The 23,439-nt window shown below is 61.7% G+C and overlaps 1 protein-coding gene across 4 annotated transcripts in view; it reads left to right on the forward strand.

Annotated features, from left to right (window-relative positions):
* MYO7A (myosin VIIA) overlaps positions 1–23,439 on the forward strand; it is an 80,811-nt gene that overhangs the window by 45,024 nt on the left and 12,348 nt on the right. For 3 of the 4 annotated variants that reach the window (XM_058306025.2, XM_058306024.1, XM_058306026.1), the window contains 20 exons: positions 1,247–1,331; positions 1,839–2,057; positions 2,405–2,512; positions 3,320–3,529; positions 3,849–4,052; positions 4,231–4,407; positions 4,820–4,909; positions 6,248–6,375; positions 8,816–8,942; positions 9,552–9,671; positions 10,872–11,045; positions 11,987–12,214; positions 14,082–14,252; positions 15,959–16,076; positions 18,113–18,239; positions 19,277–19,446; positions 20,358–20,548; positions 21,111–21,235; positions 21,559–21,716; positions 22,638–22,791. In XM_058306025.2, the coding sequence (XP_058162008.1) occupies positions 1,247–1,331; positions 1,839–2,057; positions 2,405–2,512; positions 3,320–3,529; positions 3,849–4,052; positions 4,231–4,407; positions 4,820–4,909; positions 6,248–6,375; positions 8,816–8,942; positions 9,552–9,671; positions 10,872–11,045; positions 11,987–12,214; positions 14,082–14,252; positions 15,959–16,076; positions 18,113–18,239; positions 19,277–19,446; positions 20,358–20,548; positions 21,111–21,235; positions 21,559–21,716; positions 22,638–22,791 (3,084 nt within the window). Of the gene's footprint in view, positions 1–1,246; positions 1,332–1,838; positions 2,058–2,404; positions 2,513–3,319; positions 3,530–3,848; positions 4,053–4,230; positions 4,408–4,819; positions 4,910–6,247; positions 6,376–8,815; positions 8,943–9,551; positions 9,672–10,871; positions 11,046–11,986; positions 12,215–14,081; positions 14,253–15,958; positions 16,077–18,112; positions 18,240–19,177; positions 19,447–20,357; positions 20,549–21,110; positions 21,236–21,558; positions 21,717–22,637; positions 22,792–23,439 lie in introns of all 4 variants that reach the window. The other variant, XM_058306023.1, reaches the window with a different exon arrangement.

The raw sequence follows: 23,439 nt of genomic DNA on the forward strand, positions 1-23,439 counted from the left end.
TCATCCATTCTTGTTCTTTTGTTCACCCATCTATCCATCTCTATCCATCTGTCTGTCCATCCCCTCCCACAGTCGCTCTCCTGCTCATGTGACTCAGGCCCTGGCTCATGCTCACTCGCACATTCACCCTTCACCCCTCCTTTATTATTTGTCCACTCAGCAGACATCTGCTGCTTTATTTGAGGTCTCCCTCTGCTGCTTGCCTTCCGCCAGGCCACGGATGACGGCTCCCTGGGGAAGCAGCTGGTGTCCGTGTGGAACCGCGCTGAGTTCACTGTCAGTCAGAGACATGGACTTTAATCCCAACTGCTGCCGGATTTTCTCTAGGTTCTTGGCTATGTTACGGAAAAGAATTTCAGAACATGCCAGTTCAGTTAGGCCAGTAGTTTATTAAGGAAATGGGAGAAGAGAAAGAAAATAACATATTATGGGTCCCAGATATACTTGTGGTCTGGTCCAGGCAGAGAAGAAAACGCCAAGCAAAAAAAAAATAGGGCCAAAAAGCTGATTTACAGATTACAAGTCCCCATGTGTCCTTGAGCGCTAGTCCAGGCAGAGAAAAAAAGGTAAAAAGGGCCTGTTTAGTCTCTGCGCTGGCTTTTTAAACCATTCATTATTCCTCCCACTTTTGCTAATTTTGGGAAGGGGTTTTAGCTGTTTGCTGTTTTGATTGAATACCCCACCCGTCAAGCCCCAGGGGTGGCTGTGTGTGTGGGGAGGGCAATGATAAAGTCCCTTGGGAGTATCCTGGCTTTTCCTTGACCCCAGACAGAATCCCCTTCTGAGGGTCCTCGCAGGGTCCTTCCAGCAGCCTGGGAGTGGGGTGTCTCCATACATGCCCATGGGTTTCACGGGTCCCAGATTCTCCTTTCATTCCCTGAACAAGCCTGCTTCCAACCTCAATAAGCCTCCGCTTCCTCACCTATAAAATCAGGACACTGAGCTAGTCACGTATCAATAATGCTCACAGTGCTCAAAGCTTTTACTATTTGACATTGTTTCATTTGCTTATTTATTCATTCAACAAACGTCATCTAAAGGCACATGTTCATGGGCTCACAGGGTGGGTATTCCGACCGGTTTTGCTGATGAGGAAGCTGAGGCACTGATAAATTGTGACACTTGCCCAGGGCTAGCTGGGAAGTTGCAGGGCTGGAACTCAGCCCCGATCTGACCCAAACCCCTGCCCCCTGCCTGGGCCTGATCCTCCGCCCTGAGCCCCCCTGCATCACTGCTGCTGCCCCAGGTCCAACTTCCTGAAGCTGAAGAACGCTGCCACCCTGATCCAGAGGCTCTGGCGCGGCCACAACTGCCGGAGGAACTACCGGCTGGTGAGCCTTCCCCAGGGCCGCTCACTGCCCCGGGCTCTGAACGCTGCCCTGTTGCCATGGCAGCAGGACTCGCCTGCCCCAGCCCTGACGGCTGGTGGAGGTGGCCTCACGCTCCGCTCAGGCCAGCCCCTTGCACCCCTGCCTCCCCAAGTCCTTGCACCCCTGCCTCCCCAAGTCTGGGCGGGGGTCTGGCGGCTTTTCCCAGCTGGTCTGCAAGGATGGCAGCTTCTCTTCTGGACTGTTCTGGAGGACTGAGAGCACAGTGGGGTTATCAGAGACCTTGGAGGGGGCTGGGCAGGGGTGGGTGGGAGCCTGCGCTTGGGGCTCTGGGGCAAGACGGGGAGGAGGGGGGTGTTCGCAGCTCCGGGTGGGAGGTGGGGGCTCGCCTGGGGGGCGTGAAGGCGGTGAGACTCGAGTCCGGGGGGCGCCCCCGTGCGCGGGGCGCGAGCCCCGGGCCCTCCGCGCGGGGGCCGGAGCGGGCGGCGGCTGAGCGCGCGTGTCCCGCAGATGCGCCTGGGCTTCCTGCGGCTGCAGGCCCTGCACCGCGCCCGGAGGCTGCAGCGGCAGTACTGCCTGGCCCGCAGGCACGTCATCCAGTTCCAGGCCCGCTGCCGCGCCTTCCTGGTGCGCAAGGCCTTCCGCCACCGCCTCTGGGCCGTGCTCACCGTGCAGGCCTACGCCCGCGGCATGATCGCCCGCAGGCTGCACCGGCGCCTCCGGGCCGAGGTGAGGGCTCCGGGCCACTGCCACCACCTGGCTGGGGACTGTGGGAGTGGAGAGGCAGGGGCTTTGCCCCGCGCCCCCTGCGCGGAATGCACTAAGCCGGGGCCGCACCCCTCGCTTCCACCCTCGCGGCAGGGCAGGGCCGGGGGTCCCAGCCGCTCCTGGGAGTCTTGGGGGCGGCCCACGCAGACCTGTTTGGCTTTGGGACCCTCGGCGTCTCCACCCCACTGGGCGGCCCGGAGAATTTCCCAGTGGCCTCAGTTGCCCTCTCTGCCGCTCCAGCCACAGAACCCCTCCAGGGCGAAAGGGAGGGGAGGGGGCGGGAGGGTGACAACCGGCCCTTCCCCCAGTACCTGCGGCGCCTGGAGGCCGAGAAAATGCGCCTGGCGGAGGAGGAGAAGCTGCGGAAGGAGATGGGCGCCAAGAAGGCCAGGGAGGAGGCCGAGCGCAAGCATCAGGTGAGCCCCGGAACCAGGCCCCGGGATCTCCTGTCCTTTGTTCAACAGCTCCGCGCGGCACTGCCTGTCCGCAGCTTTCCTTCACGTGCTCAAGAAGTATTCCCTACGGGTCAGCGAACGTCTCCCCAGCCCTTCCCAGGAGCCTGGTCCTGTGCCGGGCTGTGCTCTCCCGAGGGCCTTTTCTGACTGGTGATTTTTTAAAAAAATTTAATTTAATTTTGGTGACTCCTGAGCATTTGAAATGTGGTTCGTCCCAATAGGAAAATGAGTAAGCATTTCCTATTTTGAAGGCTCAGTACCAGAAAAGACATATGTATATAAAACATCACATTACTGATTTTAAAAACATTTATTACACGTTGAAACAATAATTTTTGGAAATAGTGGGTTGATTAAAAAATATGTTAAAACCAATTTCACCTATTTCTTTTTGCTGTTTAAAATGAGGCTCCTTCCTCTGTGGCTCACATAATTTTCCTATTGGACAGCATTGGTCCAGGGCCTCAGACCAAAGGCTGCGGGGATTTCTGGGGCAGTGTGGTCCCCTCTGGCTTGGGAGGACGTCTGGAGGGCTTCCTGGAGGAGGCGTCCTGAGGGACAGGCGGGATTCCCGTCTGGGCCTGTTGAGAGGCTTCCCCTGGCGCAGAGGTGCCCAGTCTGTCTCCTTGGACTGCGTGGGCTGAGCCGAGCCCGCGCGGCTCTGCTCTGCACAGCGGTCAGGAGGGGCCGCAGCTCTCCCGGGCTCGCGCCGAGGCTGCGGCGCCGGGCCCTGACGCCCGTCTCCCCCGGCCGCCCCCCGCCGCCCAGGCGCGCCTGGCCCAGCTGGCCCGGGAGGACGCGGAGCGGGAGCTGAAGGAGAAGGCGGCGGCCCGGCAGAAGAAGGAGCTCCTGGAGCAGATGGAGAAGGCGCGCCACGAGCCCGTCAACCACTCGGACATGGTGGACAAGATGTTTGGCTTCCTGGGGACGTCGGGCGGCCTGCCAGGCCAGGAGGGACAGGCGCCCAGAGGCTTCGAGGTACCCGCAGGGGACAGCGGCTCCAGCGGCCCGCGCAGCCCACCCGGGGGCCGTCCGTGGGGTGCGTGGATGTGTCCCTGGCGTCAAGCCCACCTGGCCCAGCCCCACCAGCCTGCCCCGTGCCCCGGGGCCGGTTTCCGTCCCTCTCCGGGGCCGTTCCCGAACGTTCGTTCGCTCGCTGATGACCTGCCGTGCGCCAGGCTCTGGCGGGTGGGGGACGGGCTGGCGGCAGTCCTCGCGGAGGCAGGGCTGGCGCCTCTGGGGACCGCGGCCTCGAGCCAGGCTGCCCCAGGCCCACCCGCAGGGCCGTCTCCCGCAGGACCTGGAGTGCGGGCGGCGGGCCATGGTGGAGGAGGACCTGGACGCGGCCCTGCCCCTGCCCGACGAGGACGAGGAGGACCTGTCCGAGTACAAATTCGCCAAGTTCGCCGCCACCTACTTCCAGGGCACCACCACGCACACCTACACCCGGCGGCCGCTCAAGCAGCCCCTGCTCTACCACGAGGACGAGGGCGACCAGCTGGTGAGGCCCCGGGGGAGGGGGATGGGGTGTGCCGCAGGCTCTGCCGCTGTGTGGTGGGTGCTGAGGGGGGTGGTCCTGGGGCGCCCGCAGGCGTGGTTCCGAGGACCCCTGGGACCCCGCTCGGGGCCGCGGTGGCCTGGCCTGCCTCAGCCGTGTGTCCGCGCCGGCTCTGCCGCAGGCGGCCCTGGCAGTCTGGATCACCATCCTCCGTTTCATGGGCGACCTCCCCGAGCCCAAGTACCACATGGCCATGACCGACGGCAGCGAGAAGGTCCCCGTGATGACCAAGATTTACGAGACCCTGGGCAAGAAGACGTACAAGAGGGAGCTGCAGGCGCTGCAGGGCGAGGGCGAGGTGAGGCGGGGAGGCTGCCCGGCGCGCCCCCGCGGGTCCCCGCAGGTCCCCCGTGGAACGGGCGGCCTCAGGGCTCTCTGCAGCCCTCTCCCCCAGCTCATCTGCTCACGGGGAAAATTGTGTGAACGTCCTGTAAACTGTAAAGGGCGGCCCACAACCGAGGGGGGCCCCGTGGCACAGCAGACAGGGGCCTTGCTCCAATATTGACTCACGGGGGGCCCCTGGGTGGGCTCCCACCCTCTTCTGGGCCCGTTTCCCTTCTTTTCGGTCGGCTAGTGGAGTGGGTAGGGGCAGACAGACGTGAGGCACGAGCACGGGGGTGAGAAGGTGCTCCGGGCTTAGCACCCTCCTCCACCGACCTTGGCATGACTTTCTGCCAAGCACGTGTCCCCCGTCCCTGTTGGTCCCGCAGACCCAGCTCCCCGAGGGCCAGAAGAAGAGCAGCGTGAGGCACAAGCTGGTGCACTTGACCCTGAAGAAGAAGTCCAAGCTGACAGAGGAGGTTAGAGCAGTGCCCGGGGGTCTGGCGGCCCACGGGGGGGGGGGCTGCCTCTGCTGGCTCAGGCTGGGGCAAGGCTGGGGCTGGGGGAGCAGCAGCGTGAGTGGACGCTGTCCATCCTCAGGGGTCCTGGCTGGCACGGGGTGGACAGTGTGGGGCGTGAGGCAGATGGGGGGCGAGGAAGAGGGTGGGGAGCCCAGGCGGGGGCTGGCGCTGCGCTCCTCAGAGGAGGGGGCCCGGGCGCTGGGGAGGGTTGGACTGGCGGACAGTGGGAGGGGGACAGGGCATGGAGCAGAGAGCTTGGTCGCCGGAGCTTCCAGATGCTGGGAGCCTTTCCGTGGTACGAGGGGCCTCACTGAGCATCCACACTGTTATCTGCTTGCTTGTTAAGCACTCATTCATTCATTCAATCACTGTCCCGGCCCTGTGTCCCAGACACCCAGGCAGAGGGGGACAGACGGCCACCACCCACGACGTTCACAGCTCTGGGAGTGGCTCCCTCAGGTCCCTAACACGTGCACACTGACATGCCTAAAACGCCTCCTTCCCCTTCTCTGCCTGGGGTCGCCTCCTCCGAGAAGCCTCCCCTGACCTCTCTACGAGGACTCTGACTCCTCCTCGGGCTTCCGCAGCCTCCTTTGCCTCTGCCCTTGTCCTCTTCCCCACTCGGGGCTCAGGTCCAGCCGTGTAGCCACAGGGCCCCAGGTTCGAATCCCCCCTCTGCCATCGGTATCCCAGGAACCCGGGGAAGAAGGTGCTCTTCTAGGGTGTTCCTGGGAAAGCCGTGGGTGCCTCCAGAGCGTGAGCCCCTCCCTGCCTCTTCTCTGCTGCCGTGCCCCCTCCCCTGCCCACCCTCTCGCCCGTGCCGCGTCTTCTGGGCCGCGCACGGGCTGTGTGGGATGGGAGAGACATCTCGTAAGAACTCGGGTCTGAGGGCGTGGGTGTCTGGGTGACCGAGCCTGGGTAGTTGGAAATCGGGTTGTCCTCTGGGCTCAGGAAGTTGTGCCTGGGGAGATCTGGGTCCGGCTCGGTGTCAGAGGAGCAGGTTCCTGCCCTGGTTGAAAGAAAGAGCTTCCCTGGGAGGCCGCGAGGACGCTCGTCCCCCCAGGAGAGGGTGGCTGGGCCGGTGCCCGGCTGTTCGGTTATTGGCTGAGCCTCTGCCCTGCCTGGAGCAGGGGAGTGGTGGGGTAGGGGCAGGGGGGAAGGCGGCTGGGCCCCCAGGCAGCAGGCCGTGGGTTGTCTCTGCTCCCTGGGGGCGTGGGTGGACTCGGCGTTGGTGCCTGGCGGGCAGAGGCGCACCTGCCTTCCCCTGGCCCAGCCTCGCCCCGCCCTCCTGCCCAGGTGACCAAGCGGCTGCAGGACGGGGAGGCCACGCTGCAGGGCAACAGCATGCTGGAGGACCGGCCCACCTCCAACCTGGAGAAGCTGCACTTCATCATCGGCAACGGCATCCTGCGGCCCGCCCTGCGGTCAGTGCCCGGGGCGCGGGGAGAGGGGTGTGCCGGGGACCCTCCCGGGGCGGGGCCTGAAGGGCTTTGGGTGGCCGAGCCGTGGCTCCCCGCCAAGAGACGAGCCCACGTTAAGGCCCGAAGGCTTGGGTTTAGCTCTGCCGCTGGCGCGTCTTGCGAGCTTGGGGGAGTTAGTTCATGTCTCTGAGCCTCAGTTTCCTCCTCTGTAAAGGGGGGCTGTTAATAGTAGCTGCCTCGTAGAGAGATGATGGCACTGTGGCAAGGGTACCTCAGCACCTGGAACCGCGTCGGCGCGCAGGGAAGGGCAGCAGGGATGTGTATTTTCTGTCCCTGCCAGCTCACCTTCAGGGCGCCCAACCCAGGCCCTGTGGCCAAGGGGACTCTGGCCAGAGCTCCTGGGGACCCTGGACGTGCCCCCTCCCCTGCCCAGGCCCAGGATAGGCCTGGACCCACGCCCTTGGGGTGTGTGTGGGGGGAATGTGGGATGTTCCAGGTGTCACTGGGGGTCCCCAGAGTCACTGAGGAATCAGCTCAGCGGGGTCAGGAGGGAAACTGGAGAGGATTTTCTGCATAGGGTAAGGCTGGTTAAGAGAGCTGCCCATGGCCTTGTGTGTGCCGGGGCGCGGGCAACCGGGCAGGGCGGAGGGGGACTGTCGAGCCCCGTTTTACCCACGGGAAACCTGAGGTTCAGAGCAGGCAAGAGACTGAGCCTCCCAGACCCTCCTTCTAGCCAGGCCCCTGCATTGCTCTGCAAGGCCAGGAAGAAAAGAGGCACGCCCCAGAGGTGCTTGAGGGGCCAGAGTGTGCCCCTGGTCACCTCGCTGGCATACCTGAGGTTGTCACGTCCAGAGCCCGGAGCCCGGGGCAGGCGTCGAGACGCTGGGGCACCCCGTCCTCTCTCGGCCTCGGTCTCCCTTCCAGAACACGCCTGGGGCCAGGGACTCCCGGTTCCCGCGGTAAAGTTTCCAGTGGTCAGTGGAAAGATGGGAAAAAGAAGCCCTTTCTAAAGCCAAGTTTGTTCTAGTTGAAGGAGTGCTTCTGAGATAATGCCATTCCTATTGTTTGCATATTAAAATCACCTTTGTTTCATGAAATGGTTGTGATAGAGATGATAGGGTGTGTGTGTTTTAAAGATTTATTCTTATTCATTTTTCCTCTCCCCCCCATCCCCTCCATTGTCTGCTCTCTGTGTCCATTCGCTGTGTGTTCTTCTGTGTCTGCTTGTATTCTCATTAGGCAGCTCTGGGAACCGATCCTGGGACCTTCCGGAGTGGGAGAGAGGCGATTACTCTCTTGCGTCAACTCAGCTCCCTGTTCTGCTCTGTCTTCTCATTTTCTCTCCTCTGTGTCTGTTGTTGTGTCATCTTGCGGCACCAGCTCTCCACATCGGCCAGCACTCCTGCGCGGGGCCGTATTCCCGCACGGGGCGGCCCTCCTCGTGGGCCAGCTCACTGCGTGGCCAGCTTGCCCTCACCAGGAGGCCCTGGGCATCAAACCCTGGACCTCCTGTGTGGTAGATGGGAGCCCAGTTGGTTAAGCCACATCCGTTTCCCGGGGGGGGCAGGGGGGAGCGGGTGTTTTAAATGTTCTTATTTTTCATGATATAAAGTTGGCATCCCGCAGAATTCATTTGAAATTTTACTGTTCCTTGAAATCTCAAAGTTGGGGACCCACTGAATTGGACAGTCCCTCCTCCCTTCTGAGAGGGAAGAGGGGCCGGCGCGCCCCCTGGTGGTCGCCGCATCTGCGCAGGTGCCTTGGTGGTGCGGGGGCAGGTGCTTAGACTACCCAGCAGTGCAAGGGAAGGATCTTTCTGTAATGACAATTACAACAACAGCAATTGCCATGAGCATTCATTCGGGTTTGCTGTGCTAAGAACTGTGCATTATCTCATTTTTCTTCACAGCCATCCTGTAAGGAAGGTATTATCATTTCCCTCTAAAAAGAAAACAAACAAAAAACCCTCCCTTCTTCACGTTGATCTAATTATAAAAATAACACATGTGGAACATGACTGAAGTACAGCAAGAGAAAGGCAGAGTTCCTCCTCATTCCATTCTCCAGGGATACCCACCAGATAGTTTCCCTATTTCTGCTCTACCCGTTGTCATTAGTAGAAATTGCACTTGCTGCCACGACATATGGGCTGGGGCTCAGAGAGGTGAACTCACCTGCCCTCTCCGCCCAGCTGGGGCCGAGGTGGGCTGGAGCCTGCGCCCAGGGCAGGGAACGCCCCACCCCTTGTGGGCCCTGACTGGTGGAATCTGGATTGGGCAGAAATGAGCCTCGTGCCTGATGTGCCTGACGCTCCCTCTTCTGTGCTCCCTGGAGCCCCGTGCTCAGCCTTCCCGGCCCGACCCCGGGTTCGCCTCTTCCTGGGAGGTCTGGGGAGGGAGTCCTCTGGAGGTGACCTCTCTCTCTTGCTTCCCGCGCTGCCCAGGGATGAGATCTACTGCCAGATCAGCAAGCAGCTCACCCACAACCCCTCCAAGAGCAGCTACGCCCGGGGTTGGATCCTCGTGTCCCTGTGCGTGGGCTGCTTCGCCCCCTCGGAGAAGTTTGTTAAGGTGGGGTGGCCGGACCCCGGGTGGGAAGGGGCAGGCGGCAGGAGGCGTGGGCCCGAGGCCTGGGCCGTCCCCTCCCGGGCTCCCCGCCCCTGCACCCCTCCTCCCAGGCGCGCGGCCCATCACTCTGTTCTCATCTCCCCCCGTTTGATTCAGGGGGGACTGAGTTTGACGAGAGTGTCTCCGGGCCGGCTGCAGCCTTGCTCTGGAGCAGGTGCTTAGTTCGGCCCAGCCCTCTTTCTTGGCTGCTCCTGGGCTCTGGGCACACAGGCAGGGCCGGGCACAGCAGGACCAAGCCCCGCTCAGTGCCGTGGGAGGGAAGCGCTCGCCCAGTCCCGGTCGCGGGGAGGTGGTGGAGCCTGAAGCGGGCCTGCAGGAGGAGCTCGGGGAAAGGGGGACGGTGCAGGGCGGGGCAGGAGGCGCAGCAGCCGGGCCGGGGCGGGGCTGCTTGGCCCCTGAGCTGAGCGCGTGGACGGGGTCTAGGAGGGAAGGAGAGGCAGGTGTGGGCAGACTGGCCTGGGGAGCAGCTCCTGAGTGTGGCCCTCGGGGAGGCTGCCCCCGGGGTCCAGGCGAGGTGCCCACCGGCGCCGCCTCCCTGTCCTCCATTTGCAGCACCTGCGGAACTTCATCCACGGGGGCCCGCCCGGCTACGCCCCATACTGTGAGGAGCGGCTGAGGAGGACCTTCGTGAATGGGACACGGACACAGCCGCCCAGCTGGCTGGAGCTGCAGGTGCGGCCCGAGGCCCGGCCGGGGCTTGCGTGTGTGTGCACATGTGTGAGTGTGCGTGCATGTGTGTGCACGTGAATGTGCATGCACGTGGTGTACATGTGAGTATGCGTGTGCATGCATGTGTGTGCATGTGAATGTGCATGCACGTGGTGTACGTGTGAGTGTGTGCAGGTGAGTGTGCATGCAGTGGTGTACATGTGAGTGTGTGCATGCATGTGTGTATGTGAATGTGCACACATGTGTGTGCATGTGAGTGCATGTATGAGTGTGTGCATGTGAATGTGCATGCACGTGGTGTGCATGTGAGTGCGTGCATGTGTGCATGTGAATATGCTTGCACGTGCTGTGCATGAGTGCGTGCATCTGTGAGTGTGTGCATGTTTGTGTGCATGTGAGTGTGCATGCATGTGTGAGTGTACGTGTGTGTGCGTGCATGTGGTTACATGTGAGTGGTGTGCACATGTGCGTGCATGTGTGAGTGTGCGCATGTGTGCATGCATGTGGTGTACATGTGAATGGTGTGCATGCGAGTGTGCATGTGCATATGTGTACATGAGTGTGCATGCATGTGTGAGTGCGTGTGTGAGTGTGCACGTGTGTGCGTGCATGTGAATGCATGTGTGAGTGCATGTGTGAGCGTGTATATGTGAATGTATGCATGGGGGTGTATGCATGTGTGTGCATGAGAGTGTGTGCATGCATGTGTGTGTACATGTGTGCCTGTGTATGTGCCCAGTGCCCTCGGGTGCCCCAGAAATGTTCCCTGCCTTGGAATCCTGTGGTTCCTCAAGCACCCACCGCCAGGCCTACTGAACAGGAAAGGGCCCAAAGGATGACTGAGTCCCATCTGCTGCCCAAGGGACTTGGGCAATGGGTTCCCCTCTCTGTCCCAGTGGCTTTGTCTACGAACTGTTGATGATGAGCCCTCTCACGGGGCAGTGATGGTTCCATGAAGGGAGGGCAGCAGCACCCGGCACATGGCAACACAGGGCCCCGAGGCTCATGGCCCGAGGCCCATGGCCCAGTTCAGGGACCCTGAAGGGACCCTGTGACCAGGGACAGGCAGCGTCCCTATGGGTACTGGGGGCAGCCAGACTCCCAGAGCTCCCCAGGTGTCCTGGAGCCTGGCCCCAGGGAGGTGGGAGAGTGAGCTGGGTTGCAGTGAAGGGATTCCCACAGACGCTCTGGGGCCACTTGCAGGCCACCAAGTCCAAGAAGCCCATCATGCTGCCCGTGACGTTCATGGACGGGACCACCAAGACTCTGCTCACGGACTCGGCAACCACCGCCAAGGAGCTCTGCCACGCGCTGGCCGACAAGATCTCGCTCAAGGACAAGTTCGGGTTCTCCCTCTACATTGCCCTGTTTGATAAGGTACGGCTGCCAGGGCGCCCCTCCTCCAGCACCGCCCTGGGTGCAGCCTGCCCGGCTCCCGTCCCAGCGATGCCACCTACCGTGCAGGTCACCTACTGAATTGTTTCTCTGGAAACCAGTGGCAGTGCCGCCTCTGCCTGAGTCCTGAGGATGGTGGAAAGGTCTTTAACACCTGTGGAAAAACCCAACAGAGCAATGCAGGTGGAAACCAAGAGCTCACTTTAGCCATGTACACGGCGCAGACCTAGCCTTCCCTGGTGCTGAAAAAAGCATGACATAGACAGACCACAGGGCGTGCAGCCCCTGCAGCTCTCTGAGATGCTGTATTCCTCTCTGCAAGGGGGATGCCAGTCCTTATCACATGACTGGGGCGTTTGGTGGAGATGATTTATGGCTTTACAGAGCTTTTCCATGAATGGGTAGTTCTTTCTCATGCATTCTTGACCAGCTGGAGTGCGAGCCTGCCCTGGACTTGCATCTGGGCTGGAGCGCTCTCTGCCGAGCTGGCCCTGCGGGTCTGGGGATTTTTCTCCAGAACCGGGAACATCACACCCAGCAGAGGTGCCCCCACCCCTCGCAGGTCCAGGGACAGAAGCATATCGGTGGACACGGGTCACCTGGATTTTTCTCACCTACGGATTCCTCCTGTTTTCAGTGAAAATTTATCCATCACGGTGTCCCAACAGGCTAGCACTAGGAAATGGGAACTCCCGCATGCCTGTGCCCAAAATGTAGGCTAGAAAGATGATCACTGGCTGTGCTGAGTGAGAGCCCGTGACTGGGGGGCAGGCCCCAGTTTTGGTCTGTCTCTTGGGTGGCCTTAGCCCCGTCCCTGCCTCTCTCTGAGCCCCGTTTTTCCCTCTGAACAAGAACAGTTGGCCCACTTGGTGGCTCCTCCAAGTTCACCCTTCTCTGCTGTGACCACTGGCCCTGTGCTGCAGGTGTCCTCCCTGGGCAGCGGCAGTGACCACGTCATGGACGCCATCTCCCAGTGTGAGCAGTATGCCAAGGAGCAGGGCGCCCAGGAGCGCAACGCCCCGTGGAGGCTCTTCTTCCGCAAGGAGGTCTTCACGCCCTGGCACAACCCCTCTGAAGACAACGTGGCCACCAACCTCATCTACCAGCAGGTGGTGCGCGGAGTCAAGTTTGGGGAGTACAGATGTGAGAAGGTGAGTGGCAGGGAGCCTTCTGGCTGAGCTTGCTTGGCTCACAGCCGCCTGTTTTCTCAAGTCGGTCAGGGTTACGGTCCTTGATCCACCCTTAGCTAATGTTAAGGTTATCCTGCTTGAATCTGAATGTTATCCAGTCTTCTACCTGAATTAGCACTACCTACCTCAAAGAGATCCATTCATTTAGACTAGAGTTTGCCAATGTGTGTCCTTTTATCTCCTTCTAAGGGCAGGAGTGATGTGGTTGTTTTGCTTTTGATGATAATGGTGAAGATGATTCTGATATGTTTGTTCTATTGGTGATTATGATGGGGGATGAGGATGGGGAAGATGGAAATAAAGATGGTGATGGTGAGGGAAGGTGGTGGTGGAGGAGGTGGTGGGGTGGTGATGGTGGTGGTAGTGATAGTAGTGGTGGGGGAGGTGGTGTTGAGGTTGATGTTGGTGATGGTGGTGATGGCAGTGGTGATAGTGATGGTGGTGGTGGAGGTGATGATGGTGACGGTGGGGGTGATGGTGGTGGTGGTGGTGATAGCATCATGGTGGTGTTGGTGATGGTGTAGGTGATGGTGGTGGTGGTGATGGTGCAGATGGTGATGGCAGTGGTGATGGTGATATTGGTGACTGTGGATAGTGATGGTGGTGGTGGTGGTGATAGCATCATGGTGGTGTTGGTGATGGTGGTGTAGAAGATGGTGATGGTGTAAATCATGATGATGATGGTGGTGGCGATGGTACAGATGGTGATGGTGGTGGTGGTGCTGATGGTGGTGGTGGTGTAGAAGATGGTGATGGTGGTGACGGCGGTAGTGGTGGTGATAGCATCATGGTGGTATTGGTGATGGTAGTGTAGAAGATGGTGATGGTGTAAATCGTGATGGTGGTGGTGGTAATGATAGCATTGTGGTGATGGTGGTGGTGGTGTAGACGATGGTGATGGTGGTGGTGGTGGTGGTGGTGGTGTAGAAGATGGTGATGGTGATGGTGGTGGTGATGATGGAGATGGTGGTGTAGATGATGGTGATGGTGATGGTGGTGGTGATGGTAGTGTAGAAGATGGTGATGGTGGTGGTGGTGGTGATGGAGATGGTGGTGTAGACGATGGTGATGGTGATGGTGGTGGTGATGGAGATGGTGGTGTAGACGATGGTGATGGTGATGGTGGTGATGGTGTGGAGGTGGTGGCATTGTGGTGATGGTGGTGTAGGAGATGGTGGTGTGGATGGTGGTGGTGGTGGTGGTGGTAAGCTGGGCTGATATTGTCAGAATGCATTGATATAGCCATATCAGTTGCTAAAATTCTGAAGTTCTTTGAAGCTACTTGGAAAATATCCACTTGCCTCTAGGCCTCCAAGAGCCTTCCTCTCATACCCTCGTGGCTGGAGCCCCGGGTGGCATCACTGGAGCTGCTGTGCACCAGCCCCACACAGGAAAGGGGCAAATGCCCAGTGCCCCTGGCTCTCTAAGCCGCTACAGTGCAGCCACTGGTTGCTAACTATTTTGAATAACCCTCCTGGAGGCTGTGGTGAAGGAGATGGCGAGGTAGTGATGAGGCACTCCTCTCATGCTGGTTGCAGTCTCGCGTGGCACCCAGGGGCTCCTGTTCTCACGACAGGCACCCCCCCTCCTGCCAGCCCCAGTGCCTGCTCCACAGGGCCTGGCGGATAGCAGCAGATGCGCAAGCCCTGGGCGAGCTCCAGCTCCCTGCTGGTCCTGCAGGGATGCGAGAGAAGGAGGGTGTGGCCCTGCCCTTAGGGAGCTAGGGCTCCGCTGAGGTCCGGTGCCTGGAAGCTGCAGCGCAAGGACAGGAGAGGCGCCTGGGGCGTTTCAAGGGCCTCCCTGAGGGGCACGGTCTCCGCCCACCTAGGAGGACGACCTGGCCGAGCTGGCCTCCCAGCAGTACTTCGTGGACTATGGCTCCGAGATGATCCTGGAGCGCCTCCTGAGCCTGGTGCCCACCTACATTCCCGACCGCGAGATCACGCCGCTGAGGACACTGGAGAAGTGGGCCCAGCTGGCCGTAGCCGCCCACAAGAAGGTAGGCGGGCCGGGAGGGGTCTGGCGGGGTCTTCTGGGGGCCTGGGCTGAAGGGCAAGGACCCAAGCCGTGAAGGAGGTCACGGACCTCACCTGGCGTCTGTCCGTGGGGCAGGATCCCTGGCCAAGCTCGTGGGACCTTCCTTCAACTGAGGCTCTGGGGGGGTCCCAGAGCCCTGCGCAGAGTCTCCATAGAGTGCGCAGACGAGGCTTTATATTGTTCTAAGGGCGGATGGTAGTGGTGTGTATTTTTTAACACATCAATTTTATTGCTACATATTAATAAAGCACACAATTTGTCCAAAGTGTACGCTCGGTGGTATTTGGTATAATCTCATAGTTGTGCATTCCTCACTTCAATCATTAGAGCATTTTCATTATTTCGATAATGATAATGATAAACAAAAACTGGACAAACAAGCAAGAAAATTCCTTGCCTCTCAACCTCTCTCTGTTTCCCCTGCTGTGCAGAGCTGCTATTTCTGGCTGGGCTTGCACATTTATTTACTTATTTAGTGTTTTATTGAGAGGTAGTCACATACCATAAGGTCTATTCTATGTGCATCATCAATGGCTTTTAGTGTAATCACAATGTTGTGATTATAAAACACCTTATTTTGAAATAATTTCAATCTTACAGAGAAGTTGCAAGAAAAGTTCAAAGAACCGGAGCTGCTTTCGCCCCTCCACCCAGCAGCACCGGCAGTTTGCACCGAGCCGCACGTGCCTTGTTGTCCCTCTCTCCACGTGTGTGCATCTTACTCTATTTTCTGAACCATTTGAGAGTAGATTGGAGACACTGAGCCTCTTTACCCCTAAACCCTCCCTGCTATGGGGAGGCCACTGCTCCGGCCATCTCAGCAGACAGCATCACAGCAGTAAACGTGGGGACACACACATACAGCTTTACGTCTTCTCCTGGACTTAGAATATCTGTATATCGTAAAGAACCAGGAGTTCACTCATCCCTCCAAATCTCCCCAACACCTCAGGCCCTTCCGTGGTCTTTTTAACCCCAGTCACGCTGGGGCTGTCGTTGCGGCACGGTCGTTTCCTGCCAGGAGCACGGTGGTGTCTTCTCCCTGCTCTCCCTGCTTGCAGGCTCCACCTACTCCCCCCACTCTGATCCTTCTCCTGCTGGCCTCACCTGGGTCAGCCTCTCTTCGGGTCTGATCTCGCAGCTGCGGCTGAGCCCCAGTTCCTTGTGAGCTGGTTCCCACACCTGCCCAGCCTGCACGCCTCTGCTTGGCCCTAGCACCCCGTTCCCCAGATGCCTCCTGCCCCGTGCCTTTGGGCCTTGTGCACACGGAGCACGCTGGCTGGAATTGGCTTTCCTACCTCTCTTGCTGGATCGAGAGCTCCCTGGGGTGGGGCCCATGTTTGTACCCCCACGACCTGCGCAGAGGTGGCACCTGATGTTGGGCGAGTTAAGAGGAAGGCAGAGGGGAGCGGGTGTAGCTCAGCGGTTGAGCACCTGCTTCCCATGTATGAGGTCCCGGGTTCAATCCCTGGTACCTCCTTAAAAAAGAGAGAGAGAGAAAGGCAGGGTGATGGGGCAGAGGTGGGCTGTGGGAATGGGGCAAGGCCATGGTGCTCAGAGGACGTGGGAGCCCTGGGCCGCACCTGGCGGGGGCCAGGGTATCTGATTTGCAGGCCGAGCTTGTACCCTGGCTTCCCCCCCACCCCAATCCTCTCTCCCCTGTTCCAGGGGATCTATGCCCAGAGGAGAGCTGACGTCCAGAAGGTCAAAGAGGACGTGGTCAACTACGCCCGCTTCAAGTGGCCCTTGCTCTTCTCCAGGTTTTATGAGGCCTACAAAGTCTCAGGTACCCCCTCCCCCTCCGGCCTTGCTGTCCCCCCCATGCCCGTCTCCAGCCCCTGGCTCTCTGGCCCCAGCTCAATGGCTTGAGCCAGGCTCCCCTGTCAGCGGAGCGCCTGCCTGCAGGGCTGCTGGGCTTTTCCGGTCTGTGTCACTGAGTGGGCCTGCCTCCTCCTGCCTGCCCTACTGGCCCCCAACCCCGGGCCCAGCGCTGGCCCCGGCTTTGCACTCGGTGCATCAGCTTGACAGGAGGCAGAGCCACCCTGCATCTGAGGAGTGGGCTCCAGGCATGGTGGTGTGCAGGCAGGCTGGATGCCCCCGGCAGGGGTGTGGCCAGATAGTTCCATTCAGCTCTGTTACAGTCCCCAGGGACGGATGCCCAGAGCTTATGGGCGATGGGATAATGGCTGGAGCTTTTTGGGGGGAGGAAATGCCCACAGGGAAATGAGCCCAGTGGAGCTGAATACCGCTAGCCCGGGGCCAGACAAGGTAGTGGGTGTCTTGTGTATCCTGTCTCATGTCAGCCGCACCTGGGAAGAGGGGAGACATCCCTCACTATCAGTCAGGGCTTTTCTGGCTGCAACTGACGGGAAACTCAGCAGCTCTCTTCATGATTCTAAGATGGCTGCAGCAGCTCCACCATTGCCTCAAACACCAGTATCCATGGGCAGAAAAGGAACTATCCCTTCCTGTTCCTTAAGAGCCAAGAAACCTTGCCCAGAAGTTTCTTCTCACCTTAGCAGACTGCCCTTCATGTCTGATTAGCTAGAATTAGGCCATAGGCCCCTTCCTAAGCCACTCACTGGCAAGGGAATGAAATCATCTTTATTGGCTTAGACCAATAAAGATTCACCCTGGGAGGCTGGCACTGGCTTGCTCCCCCGAAACAGATACAGAACCCCATTGGCAGGAAAGAACGGGGCGTGGGGAGGAGGCTGTAGGGTTCAAAACACTGGACTGGTGGAGTGGGGCCGAGGCTGTGTCTTCTCTGGGACACGGTCGGTGCTCACAGGCACGCTGGATGGAGCATTTGAACGAGTGTTGAATCGTTAAAGTGCCTACTGCGCACACAGGAGGGCGGTGGGCTGGCTCTGTGATGTTGCGGATGGGCGTGGCTGGTAGAAACCCGCAGGGGCCAGTGCTCGGCCACCCTGTGGGCCGCCGTCCCCGGGCACCTGCTCTGGGCTGGGCTCTGAGCTCGTGCTGGCACCGCAGGGTGTATTAGTCAGCCGAAGGGGCGCTGATGTGAAGTACCAGAAATCTGCTGGGCTAAAGGGTATCCATTTGGGGTAGGAGCTTACAGATGCCAGGCCATAAAGCATAAGTTACTTCCCTCACCAAAGTCTACTTCCACGTGTTGGGGCACGATGGCAGCTGACGTCTGGGAGGGTTCAGGCTTCCTGGGTTCCTCTGGACTCAGCTCCTCTAGTTTCTCCACAAGGTCAGCTGTAGACTATCAGGCAAACAGCTCTGTGTCTTTCTCTGGGGCTCCCGCTTAAGACTTCAGTGTTAAACTCCAACATCAAAACTCCAACATCAGAAACCCCCTACTCTGTCCTTTGCCATGCCTTTTATCTGTGAGTCCCCACCCATCAAGGGGTAGGGACTCAATGCCCTAATGATGTGGCCCAATTAAAGCCCTAATCATAACTCAGGCCCAGGTACAGATCAGACTGCAAATCTATTTTTGGAATATCTGTTTTTGGAATTCATAACCATATCAAACTGCTACACAGGGTCACCACATACCAGGGCTGGGGGGAGCCCTGGCTCTCCATCAGTCCAGCTCCTCTCCAGACCCCACACCAGCGTGAGGCAGGCACTTGTCTGAAGCGGCACAAAGCCTAGTGGGTGGCATGGGATGGAACTTGGTTTCCTAGTGAAACCCTGCGTCCCAGCTCTCGGAGCCCCGGGTGCCCATCTCTGGAATGGACCCCAGGACGCTCCAGGCCGGCTGCCGCCCCGGCGGGGATAAGGACTGGGAAGGGCTGAGCTCAGGGCCGGGACAGCCTCCCTCTCAGTGCCTCGGTTTCTCCACCCCAGGGCCCAGCCTCCCCAAGAACGACGTCATCGTGGCCGTCAACTGGACTGGTGTGTACTTTGTGGATGAGCAGGAGCAGGTGCTTCTGGAGCTTTCCTTCCCTGAAATAATGGCCGTCTCCAGCAGTAGGTGAGGAGGGGCCAGGTGGAGGCACGGACGACAGAGGGGAAGGGCCCCGGAGCTTTCCTTGGGTCGTGGGGGTCTTAGAGGGGAGTCTCCATGTCACAGAGGACATCACTGCGGTCACACGAGGTGACGTCTTGGTCACACGGCGAGTGGGCAGTTTGTGCAGCTCTGTGCAGAGCCCCCGGGCACCTTCCCCCTAGCAGCGAGGACCCTTCTGGAAGGAGCCTGGCCTGGGATGCAGGGGTCTGGGTGGGACTCATGTCCATCTCCTCGTCCCCAGAATAGGGGTCTCAATCCTTGCCTTCAAGAGCACTGGGGAGGAGTAAGTGCACTGAGCGCCGGGAGAGCTCGTTGTAAACTCACAAGTGTGTTGCGCGGAGGAGGGGGGGGGGCGAGGGTGTTTCCAGCACCCTCGCAGCGGGGGTGCCTGCAATAGCCTGGCTGTCCCCGAGGCCGACCCGGGCTGTGTCTGAGGGCCCAGTGCTTGGGCCATGTCCAGCTCCGACCTGTGGGATGCAGTGGTGACGAGACGGTCCTCGGCCTCTGGGGGCTTCAGTGAGGGGAGGCAGGCATAGCACAGGCCCTTGTAAAGCAAAGATCAGTTTGACGGGGCTGTGGGGAGGGAAGGAGGGCTCCCTGGAGGAAGTGGTATCTAGGCTGCGATCTGGAGGGCGAGAGGGAATTGGCCAGGCAAAGGGGAGGTGGCCAGGCCAGTCGGGCCTCCTGCTGGACCGCACCTGACTGGCTGAGATGCGTGTGTCCAGGCCCGTCCCGCCCTGGCTGGCCCCGTCCCCTTGGCTGGGCCTGGCCTTGGTCTGACGGGGGTTTGTCTGCCCTGGGCCAGGCCCGACCGCCCTGTGGGCCGTGTCTGGCGCTGGCCGAAGGTGTGTGGGCTGCACAGGGCCACATGCCTGACGCCGGCCGGCCTCGGTCTCCTTCAGGGAGTGCCACGTCTCACTGGCTCTGGGCTGCGCTGCACCTCACCCGGGCCGGGCAGGACTGACCGCCGCGGGGCCCTGTTCTCCGTGTTGGTCCTGCAGGGGAGCAAAGCTGCTGTCCCCCAGCTTCACGCTGGCCACCATCAAGGGGGACGAGTACACCTTCACCTCCAGCAACGCAGAGGACATCCGTGACCTCGTCGTCACCTTCCTGGAGGGGCTCCGGAAGAGGTCCAAGTACGTGGTGGCCCTACAGGACAACCCCAACCCTGGTGAGTGGCTCCGGGTGTGTACTGCCGGGCCGTGTACACCCTTGACCTTGGGCTTGACCTTGGCCTGGCAGCCAAGGCTGCTGTTGCCTTGTTCCCCATCTTTCCCCAGACACCTCTGGGTCCATTAGACCAGGTGACTGAACTCTGTGCCTCCCGTCTGTGCCTGCTGGGAGCCTCCTCGCCCTCCTTGTTCTCTTCCTCCCTCTGCCCTCTCTCTGCCTGGCCACTTACCCCAGTCTTTCAGTCCATATTACCTGCCACCTTCCCAGGTTAGATCAGGGGTTCCTCCTCGGTGTTCTCCAAGGACTCACCACCTTCAAATGATAACAGCATTCACGACACCCCGACTGAGCACCTCCGGGGTGCCCGGGCCCTGGGCAGAGCCTGGCAAACGAGATGAACTGGCCCTCCCGGGGAACAGTGGCCGCCCTGCCACCCTGAGGCTGCGGGAGCCCAGAGGAGAGCCGGGGGCTGCAGGAGGAAGTGATGTCTGGGCAGTGTACTGAGCAGAGCGGAGAGCAGGAGCAGGGAGGCGGAGAAGGGCGGCCCTTGTGGGGTGCCGCAGATGATTTGGTTTGGGGAACAGGCAAGGAGAGGGAAGCGGGTAAGACCCGAGGTGGCTCAAGTCCGGAAGACGAGGTCGCAGCAGGCCTGTGAGCGCGTCTAGGGCGTGGGCTTCTCCCAAGGGCCACGGGGAGCCATGGAAGGGCTTTGAGCGGGGGAGTGGCCCTCCCTGGTGGCCCTGTGGAGGGCCGTGGTGAGGTGGGGGGAGCATGGCTGGTGCACGGGCTCGAGTGGACGGGGCCTCCGAGGCTAAGCGGGGAGTGGCGCTGACAGGTCAACACAAATGAAGAGGCTCACCTCGGCCCCCCTCTCTGCCCCTCTGCGGCCCCGCTCACCCCTGCCCCCAGCGGGCGAGGAGTCAGGCTTCCTCAGCTTCGCCAAGGGCGACCTCATCATCCTGGACCGCGACACGGGCGAGCAGGTCATGAACTCGGGCTGGGCCAGCGGCATCAACGAGAGGACCAAGCAGCGCGGGGACTTCCCCACCGACTGCGTGTACGTCATGCCCACCGTGACCAGGCCGCTGCAGGAGACTGTGGTGCGTGCCCTGGGGGTTATGTGGTGGGTGGGGGGTGGTCCCCCCGGGCTCTTCTTTATCCTCTTCCCACGTCCGTAAAATGGAGCGAGGGATTGCGGGAGCTTAATGGTCTGCAGCTTCTGTGAAGACAACCGAGGGGTCTTAGGGACCCCAGCAGCTGTCAAACCTGAACTGCGCGGGCAGGGGCATAGAAATGGGCAAAACTGCCAGGGGGCCGGGGCCTGGGGGGAGGAGGAGGCCTGGAGGGGTGGGGAAGGCAGCGCCGGGAGGGAGGCCGGGCCAGGCGCTGGGTCCTCCCAGGGGCTCCCCTCGGTGCAGCCCTGAGGCTTCAGGCCCGGTTCTCAGGTGCTCCAGAGCCCGGCTCTGCTGCCCGAGCAGGCCTCCCGCCGCAAGCCCCTGCCCTGTCCAGGCTTCCTGACCGGCTCGGCCAGCGAGCTCAGGGACTTCAGAGCAGGGGGCAGAGCCGGGGACAGAGTCTCCCAGCCCCGGCCTGGAAGCCTCGGGCTTTGCCACTGGGGCCCCGGTGGCGAGCTGGCCTCAGCGCCTTCCCCCCGGCCTCCAGGCCCTGGTCACCATGACCCCCGATCAGAGGCAGGACGTCATCCGGCTCCTGCAGCTGCGCACGGCCGAGCCCGAGGTGCGCGCCAAGCCGTACACCCTGGAGGAGTTCTCCTACGACTACTTCAGGTGGGCTCCGGGGAGGAGAGGGGCCGGGACCCAGAGCCGCACGGCCTGCCCCGAGAGGGTGGGAGGAGGAGGCCGGAGCAGGAAGAGGCCGGGGCGGCAGGTGCACGTTGTGCTGCTGAGTCCTTGAGGCTCGGGATGGCTAGCTGAGCCTGGGTCACGGCGCACAGCAGGGAGGGCAGGGCTGGCCCCTCCGCGCACACCCGTCCCCGGGGGGTCTCGCCGCGGGGCCTTCTTTGGGGGCTGGAAGACAAATTCACCCATGTAGGGGCTGGGCCCAGCCCGCTGGCGGGGCCCGCGGCTGACTGTCCCCTGTCCCGGGCCAGGCCCCCGCCCAAGCACACGCTGAGCCGCGTGATGGTGTCCAAGGCGCGCGGCAAGGACCGGCTGTGGAGCCACACGCGGGAGCCGCTCAAGCAGGCGCTGCTCAAGAAGATCCTGGGCAGCGAGGAGCTGTCGCAGGAGGCCTGCGTGGCCTTCACCGATATCCGCAGCAGCGTGCGGCGCCAGGGGGCCCAGGGGAGGGGGCCCCCAGCGGACCCTGGGTTTTGTGTCCAGACACCTGCTTCCTCCTGAGGGGCTCAGCTGGCAGATGGGGAGGGGGCGGGGACGGCATGACCCCAGCCATGCGCCCGGCACCCTACAGTGTGGCCGGTGCTGCCTCACCCACTGTCCCCTGACCCTGCCATTCAGTGGACGGGTGTTTATCATGCCGTGGGCGGGGCCTGCACGGGGACCCAGGGTGACCGGCCCCAGGGTGCGTCCCCTGCTGAGAGGGGAGGGGAGGGGCTGCGGGCCGTTTTAAGGCTGGGATGAGCGCTGTGCCGGGGCCAGGGCACACTGTGACCCTGCTGGCTTTAGAGTGGGAACAGGAGGGCTTCCTGGAGGAAGTGCTATCAGGGTGAGGCCTGGAGGCCGTGTAGGATTTAGCCACACAAAGGGGAGAGAAGGGTTCCCAGAGGGAAGAGCGTGTACAGCGTCCCTGGGGCAAATGAGAGCAGGGCTGTTTCAGGGGCACCAAGTAATTCGGCAGAGCTCGAGGGCGTTGTTCAGGGGGGGACTCTGCAGGCAGGGGAGGTCCCCGGCTGTGTTAAGAAGCTTGGACCGTCTCGAGGCCAGGGGAGCCACAGGACGGGGTGGCACGGGCAGATGTGCGATTTGGAAGGCCCGCTGCAGAAGCTGGGAGCACTTCGGCCGTGGGGTTGGGGGCTGGGGCGGGCCGGCCCCCGAGGCGGCCCCTGGAGGAAGTGAGCAGAGGGTGGTAGTGGGCGTGGGACGGGCGGGCGGCCGTGCCCGCCTCCTGGACGAGCAGCTCAGGGACCTGCCCGGGTTGACGCCCTGGGCGGGCGGCCGCCTGCCCCCGCGCCCCTGCCCTGGCCACGAGCCCTTCCTTGACAGTGCCCACCCGTGCTCAAGTACATGGGCGACTACCCGTCCAAGAGGACGCGCTCGGTCAACGAGCTCACGGACCAGATCTTCGAGGGAGCCCTGAAGGCCGAGCCCCTCAAGGACGAGGCGTACGTGCAGATCCTGAAGCAGCTGACTGACAACCACATCCGGTGAGCGCGGCCCCGGGCGGCGGGGGGCGGCCCGCACGCCTCTGCGCGCGCCTGCGGGGAGCCCGAGGGGCATGCGCCTGCTGGGGGGGCGCGCGCCGCCCCGGGGCCGCCGGGCCTGCCTGGGGGAGCCCGTCCCCGCAGGGGCGGGCGCGGGGGCCGCCGCGGGGGCCGGGGGTGGGCAGGGGTGCGGGCCCGGCTCCCTGGCCGAGGGCCCCCCGTCACTGGCCTGTCCTTGGCGCTGCTGACGGGCGGGGCGCCTCGCCGGCCCTCGCGGGGTCCCCGGAGCCCGCCAGGTGGCGCCTCAGGCGCCCGAGGCCGCGCGGCGGCGCCGCTCCCTTCCCGGCGTCCCTTTCGGCCGCCGCCGCGGGCGCTCGTCCCGGGCGGCGGTCGAGGGTGGTAAGGGGCCCCTCCGCGTGGGGGGTGCCCGCGTGCGCCCCAGCGGCAGGGCCCGGGCCAGAGAGCTCGCTCGTCTTGCCCGAGTTGCCTGAGGGGGGGCCCGGGCCCCCCTCCTTGGACGCGCCTGGTGTTCGCCGGAGCCTTGGTGTTGGGGCCTCCCCTAGCAAGTGCGCGAGGCCGGCGCGGCCTCTGCGTGGCGTCTCTGGGTGCCGGGGTGCCCTCGGGGTTCCTGTCGCGGTCCAGCCCCCTGCA

Source organism: Dasypus novemcinctus, chromosome 10 (genome assembly GCF_030445035.2).
Source record: "Dasypus novemcinctus isolate mDasNov1 chromosome 10, mDasNov1.1.hap2, whole genome shotgun sequence".
Taxonomy (NCBI): domain Eukaryota; kingdom Metazoa; phylum Chordata; class Mammalia; order Cingulata; family Dasypodidae; genus Dasypus; species Dasypus novemcinctus.